Source organism: Lathyrus oleraceus, chromosome 6, assembly GCF_024323335.1.
Source record: "Lathyrus oleraceus cultivar Zhongwan6 chromosome 6, CAAS_Psat_ZW6_1.0, whole genome shotgun sequence".
Taxonomy (NCBI): domain Eukaryota; kingdom Viridiplantae; phylum Streptophyta; class Magnoliopsida; order Fabales; family Fabaceae; genus Lathyrus; species Lathyrus oleraceus.
Genome location: NC_066584.1, coordinates 68370578 through 68377843, shown reverse-complemented (window position 1 = coordinate 68377843; position 7266 = coordinate 68370578). Strand labels below are relative to the sequence as shown.

Here is a 7266-nt window from a genome sequence, read left to right as displayed (position 1 = left end):
AGAGATTCAAAAATCTGCTGTGCATGCTGAACGGTTTAGGATCCTTTCAGAACGAAAAATAATTGAAGAGAGGGTCTGGAATCTACAACCGACCAACTGCACAAGGTTAATGAGGTGCTCATAAAGCACAAGCTCACATATCTAAATCAACAGATCCAGCCTGTAGCGCGCAACCTTGTTCTTGAATTTTATGATTCTGCTTCTGTTACTGATTGGAGTCAAGGGTCTGAGGGAAAAAAAGTGAGTACGATTGGAAAAAATTAAGAGGGTGCTGAAGTGTAAGTTTCTTGAGCCCAATAGCAAATTTCATACGATGAAGTCATCTTCTCCAGTATGTTGGCCGTATAATGCCATGCGGGACTTGTTAGCTCAGCCGGGTAAAGACTGACAACCAACTGTGAAACAAAGCCCTTCTAAGATGTTCGTTGTGGATATGGATGCCATTCCAAAAGTATGTCCATACTTCATGCACCACACTCTAGACATGAACCAGAGTGGTTCTGATCTGATGCTGTACCTGCTTCTCACTCGTCAGCCTGTCAACATAGGCAGGATTATTTCTGGAGATATGAATGAGATAGCTCAGTCCCCGAAGAAGTCGTTAGGGCATGCTAATGTGATCTTGATGTTATGTCAGAAGGCAGGGGTAGCAAATCTGGACGACAGGCAGATGGTGAAGCCAGCTCGACCTCTGGATCCTGTATGGTTGAAGGAGAATACTGTGGCGAGGGAGGATCAAAATGCCAAAGTGAGAGCCACGAGGCGACCACAGGTAGATGATGTAGGACCGAGTGTCCCACCTAGGCAGGACGTCCATTAGAGAGTGTCTCTGGCAACTCCTACTATAGCTGATGAGGATTCTCAGGCACATTTTGACCGGATGAGTCATTTCTGCATGATTCAGGATATGTGTGCACACTTCGGATTGTCTGGCCGTTATCTGACTCACTAGGTAGACACTTGGGCAGCTGCTCAGAGGTTTCGAGATCCCTTTGCAGGAGAGCCACCAGCCTCACACTATGATCGTTATCGGTATTCTGGGATAGAGACTCTGATCCAGCTGGGAGGACCAATTCATCCGCAACATCAGCAATAGCCTACACAGTCCGCCAGGATTCATGTCCCCTATCTCCGCTTTTGTGCATGGGGAACATGAGACTGATACGATTGCGTTCGTTGATTTTGACGCTGACATGCAGAATAACGGCGCTAAAAACTTGATCGGTAAGTTAACAAGTGTACTAATCTGCCAATATAGTAATAAGAGGGGAAATCCCCATTATCGGTCTCAAGGATTTCCCTAGCCTTCCTTGTCCTTGGTAGTATGGTTTCATTCTCTGCTTAACGTTAAAAGTGACCTCATTTTTCTGATTCCTCAGTTCTATTGCCCCATAAGAGAAGACTTTGTTAACAACGAACGGGCCAGACCATCTAGATTTCATCTTTCCAAGAAACAACTTCAACTTGAAATTAAACAGCAGAACCGACTGTCCTTCCCAAAATTCTTTTTTCTGAATCTTTTGATCATGCCATTTTTTGGTTTATTCTTTATAAATTTTGGCATTCTCATAATCTTGATTCATAATTCTTCTAACACATGAAATTGAAGAATTCGGGATTCGACAGCTTTTGTAAGATCATAGTTCAAGAATTTGGAAGCCTAAAACGCTTTGTGCTCTAACTCAAGTGGTAAATGACAGACTTTTCCATAAACTAACTGATAGAGAGACATACCTATGAGTGTTTTGAACGCAGTTCTGTATGCCCACAATGCATCCTATAGTTTGGTTGACTAGTCTTTTCAAGAAGCATCGACAGTCTTTCCAAGAATTTGCTTGATTTGCCTATTCAAAACTTTGACTTGCCCACTCATCTGAGGATGATAAGGAGTGACAATCTTGTGCTTCACATTATACTTTTTCAATAGGTTTTCCATCAACGTATTCAAGAAATGGGTGTCTTCATCACTGATCAATGCTCTCGGCACCCCTAACCTTGAGAATATACAGTTTCTTAGAAAATTTATCACCACTTTAGCATCATCAGTCTGTAATGCTACAACTTCTACCCATTTTGAGACATAATCCACTGCAACCAAGATGTAATTCTTTTCAAAGACGGTGGGAAAGGTCCCGTGAAATCTATGCCCCACACATCAAAGAGTTTTATTTCTAATAGAGTTTTGGGGCATTTGATTTCGCCTTGAGATATTACCTGTGCGTTCGACACCTATCGCACTCCTTCACTACAAAATGAAGCAGTCCACAGTTTGGCACGGCAATTCACTTAAGCATATTTTGGAATTATGCTTAAGACTTTGATATGGTTCTACGTTGTGTTTGTGTCTGGGTTCATGAAGTAAATTTTTCTCAAATCCTATTTTGACCAAAGCTTCTTAATAATAATAGCTACAATAGAAATCTAAAGTTAATGGTTTCAGTGGCTAGCTCTTAAAATTTTTTTGTATGTAGCGCTGTGTCTCCATGTTAAGTGAAAACCGAAAATATAGTTATTTGAACCTGACATTTTTTGTCCTTTGATGTCTTTATATCTAAGCATTGAGTGCAAGTTTCCAAAAAGGAAAGTATAATATTTATAGTATGTTTGGTTATTTTTTGACTCCTCAATTTGTTGTAAACAATGAATGATACTTTATTTTGAATGTTTCCAACCCAAATGGCAGGAAGCAAATGATAGTAGAACATTTGGTCCAATTCAGATGACGAACATAGTAGGCAGAGTCCTATACTGTCTACGAAGTGCTGTAGACCACGGCCGTGTACAGAACAGGTAACAAATTTCTGAGATTAATACATTGCGCACAAATGGGTATGGTTCTTTTGATTATTAATATATTTTCTCCCTCGCCAGTCCTTTCAGCATGCAAAATGATTCACCAGTGTTGGAAGTGGAACTTGATGTCGATGAGATGGCTAAAAGCCACAAAGCCTGAACTTTAGTTCCGAGAAGCGCTAACTTCTTGAATTTACCTATCCCTTTGTTTCTTTGTTATGGATTTTACTTGAAGCTAGAACGGAAAATAAATAAATATATGATTTTTAAATTGTTGTTATGGGATGGTGGTATAGTGTGGAATGCCCTTAGATAAGTCTGCATATTAGACAATTGATTGAATCTTATCCCAACCAGAAAATTTGAAGCGGCTTGTGTTTAAGATTGAGTTCAGCATTGTCGTAAGCTGAAGTTCTGGCAAAGGATCTTCTGCCTCCTGTTCTATTTGTTAATCATTTGGCTCTAAACTTGGTTTACCAATTTTTACTCTTTGTTGATGATAAAAAGTTACATTATGAGAAAATATGACTCATGTTTATTTTCCTTTTGTTCTATGCGTTTTATACTCCCCTATCATTTCTTCCCCTAGGCCTCATCATTGTATGAATAACGACGTGCATAACAGCTTTATAGGGATTCCATACAGTGAATAGTAGTAGGGGATCTTGTGGTACACAATTTACACGGAGAGAATCTTCACCCCGAGGATTCTTGCGAATTATTATACATACATTAATTTTAACTAGTGATTTGTTTGTAAATGGTACTCATCCGTTCCTTTCTTTTATAAGTGTCACTTTTTTGATAAATTTTTATTTCTTTTTAATTGTCACTTGTAAAGTTCTATGTGTATTAAGTGCATTTTTATCAAAACTATTATTATGGAGAGAGAAAAAGTAAAATAAATGTAATAAAAATTAAGGATATTATAGGTAAAATGATAATTATTATTTAAAAAATAATAATAATGATTAATTTTATTGATATACGTAAAAAATAAAAATGATATTTAAAAATAAATCGAGGGAGAAATTCACTTTACACTAACCTAATTTTTTATAATAAAATTCAGTAGTAATCTTTAACTAAGATAAAAAGGAGACGCATTTATATACTATAAAATAATTTTATATAAGAACGTGTATTGTGTCAAATTATATATATATATATATATATATATATATATATATATATATATATATATATATATATTATATATATATATATATATATATATATATATATATATATTTTAAAATACGGATATGACATAATTGAATCTTAGAAATATATTGAATAATGATGTAAAATTATATTTTTAATCTCTTTGAGTAACATAAATAAAATATAAATATTATATTATTGGTAATATTTGTAAAGAAATCATGAATTTGCATTGTTAACAAATGTCCTAATTCTAAAAACAAAATTCATAATTTTTTGAAAGATTTTAAATAAAAATAATAAAGGCATCTAAAACTTAGAATTTTACCCCATACTCCTCTTATATTTATTCGTTACATTTTTGTGGAAAATGTCAATTTTATTTTAATAAGTTTTTAACTAATGTATCACTTTATTCTTTATTTTTTATTTTTTGAACAATGATGTAAATTGTATCTTTAATCTCTTTGAGTAATAAAAATAAAATATGAATATTATATTATTGGTAATATTCGTAAAGAAATCATGAATTTGCATAGTTAACAAAGGTCCTAATTCTAAAACAAAATCCATAATTTTTTGGAAGATTTTAAATAGAAAACAAAATCCATAATTTTTTGGAAGATTTTAAATAGAAAACAATAAAGGCATCTAAAACTTAAAGTTTTATCCCATACTCTATTTATTCTCATACTCTTACATTTTGTGAATTCTTATATATTTCTAACTAATTTACCATTTTACTCTTTATTATTATTTTTTTAGATTTTCGAAAAATTACACCCCTAATATGTGTACAAAATAACTACTAAAATGAATTATGGTACATATTTTTTTTATAGTGATTTGTAATAAATGATCTGGTGTACATTTTTTCTTTATTTCTTATACCGATAAAAATGCGTTATGATGTTTTTAATTTTAATGTAGCAGTTCAAAATGACTTTCGATTTGGAAATAATGTGTACTCAAACTCTTTTTCTCAAGATATTAAATATTCAACTTTTCTTGTACCAAAAGACTTAATTGAAAGTTATCATAAAGTCATTTTTAAGTTTTTAAACTTGAAATTCCTCAATAAATATGCTGTAAAAACTAAATATGTGTAGATATATTTGATGCATTTTCAAATACACAAAGATTCGATACATGCGACGAGGTCATAAGATGGATTAAAGAGGTTAAAATTAGAAATAAAGTAATTTTTGTCATCACTCATTCAAATATAAAAACGGGCAAGAGAGGTAAAAGTTACAAAGTGCTATTTGGATGTGATAAAGATGGAGAATACAAGGATACAAATAGTGGAACAACACAAAATGTGACTAAGAAATATGGATGTCCATTCAAAATCAAGTCGACTCTGACGAAAAATGGATTTGGATGGAAGGTTGGTGTAAAATGTGAACTTCATAATCATGGTTAGATTAGAAGATCATTCCTTTGTTGGTAGGTTTAGCACAAATGAGAAGCAACATGTTGTTGATTTGATAAAGAGACATGTTCCACCTAAACAAATATTACTTTTCTTGCAAGAGCGAGATCTGGAGAATATCACTTGAATCACCCAAATATACAAAAATAAGAGTAAGTTACAAAAAGAGATAAGAGGTCCTAGAAGTGAGATATAATAATTGTTTAAACTTATAGAGGACGCAAGCTATGTTTACTAGAGTAGAAAAAGAGATGACTCAAAAGTTGTGAGAGATATTTGTTGGACCCATCCAGGTTCAGTATGGATGAAAGTTGTTTGGATTAGTGATGAGGTTGTGTATGATTAACGGTTGCAACAACTTGAGCAGACATGTGTACATTATAGTGAATTTATTGATTACATAAAAGACACATGATTGACTCCTCATAGATATAAATTTGTTGGAGCATAGATTAATCGAGTTTTACTTTTGAGAAACACCACGACTAATAGACATATTTATTAGTAGTATTTATTGGAAATTATAAACAATAATCGTCATGGGTATGTTCCAATATGACAAAATTGGGATTTTGAGTTCATGGCAATAAATGCATTGCAAATAGTCTCACATAAAAAGTGGAGCTAACATAGCATTTATAAAGATATTGAAACATTAAACTCACCAAAGGAGCCAAAGAGGATAAGGTTCCACATGGACATATGTGGTGGTCCCAAGCATTATGCCACATGTCACATCCGAACAACCCCTCGCCGGTGTACCTGCGACATCGGCTCCGACTCCGGGACCGGGTCCGAGGGCATGGGCGTAGAGGCGCTAGTGGCGGCTTGTAGGCGACACTTGAGCACTTAGGCACGACGCATCAGAGCAATCGGGCTATTTGCGGCGTTAATGAGGCGGCGCTCCGGCGGCCAGCCTTCGGCCGACATGCTGCAAATTAATCCTAAGTATTGCTCTAGGATTTTGGTCGTTGCTTAAGTTTGAATTTCGAATTCAAAATATACAACACTTCATGAAGTGGTGCATTGTATGATCATAGGTGGACCATTGCAACATATGGTGAAAAAGTGTTGTTTCATCAAGAGATGCAAACTTATGAAACAACACATGCATGACCTATAAATACATGTTTCTGAATTCGAAAATGACTCACTCAAAAAATCTGCACATCCTCTTAAACATTCTAGGCTGAATTATCCTGGGTATTCTTGCTTTCCAACTCTAAGACATCAAAGAGAGTGCTTGAAATACTTTTAAGGAAAATGACTTTGTTCACGATTCAACCTGGATCCATTTAATCTTCTCGAAATTTCCAACAGTCTTAAAAGTATTTACACAATGGCTTCCGACGCTGCAGTTTCAAGCATCAAGGTTATGAATCAAGATCTTGTCAAGTTGGATCATTTTTATGGAACCAACTACACCAGATGGCAATACAAGATGACATTCCTACCGACTGCCCTTAAGGTTCGCTATGTCTTAGATCCTGACTTAGCACCAATTCCTGAACCATCAGAAAATGAATCTGAAGAAGTCAAGAAAGAGCGCAAGAAACGTAAGGATGACGAATTATTATGTCGTTGACATATTCTGAATACACTGTCTGATCGTCTCTACGACCTCTATACGAATAATCCGTTTGCAACAGAAATCTGGAAAGCCCTCGAATTCAAGTTCAAGGCCGAAGAGGAAGGTACACAGAAGTTTTTAATTTCTAAGCATTTTGATTTTAAATTTATATACTGCAATCCCATTATTCCCCAAGTGAATGAGTTGCAAGTCCTTGTGAATAAAATAAAAACAGTGAAAATAGACATCCCTGAGACCTTTCAAGTCGGTGCAGTCATTGCAAAATTGCCACCTTCGTGGAAAG

At 34.8% G+C, this 7266-nt stretch overlaps 1 protein-coding gene across 2 annotated transcripts in view; it reads left to right on the top strand.

The window, feature by feature from the left end:
- Positions 1–3340, top strand: part of LOC127097832 (uncharacterized) — a 31246-nt gene extending 27906 nt beyond the window's left edge. Inside the window, exons 4-5 of one of the 2 annotated variants that reach the window (XM_051036313.1) lie at positions 2684–2790; positions 2872–3340. In XM_051036313.1, coding sequence (XP_050892270.1) covers positions 2684–2790; positions 2872–2953 — 189 coding nt within the window. In that variant the 3' untranslated portion in view covers positions 2954–3340. The remainder of the gene's footprint in view (positions 1–2683; positions 2791–2871) is intronic. The other variant, XM_051036314.1, reaches the window with a different exon arrangement.
- The last annotated feature ends 3926 nt before the right edge of the window (positions 3341–7266 follow it).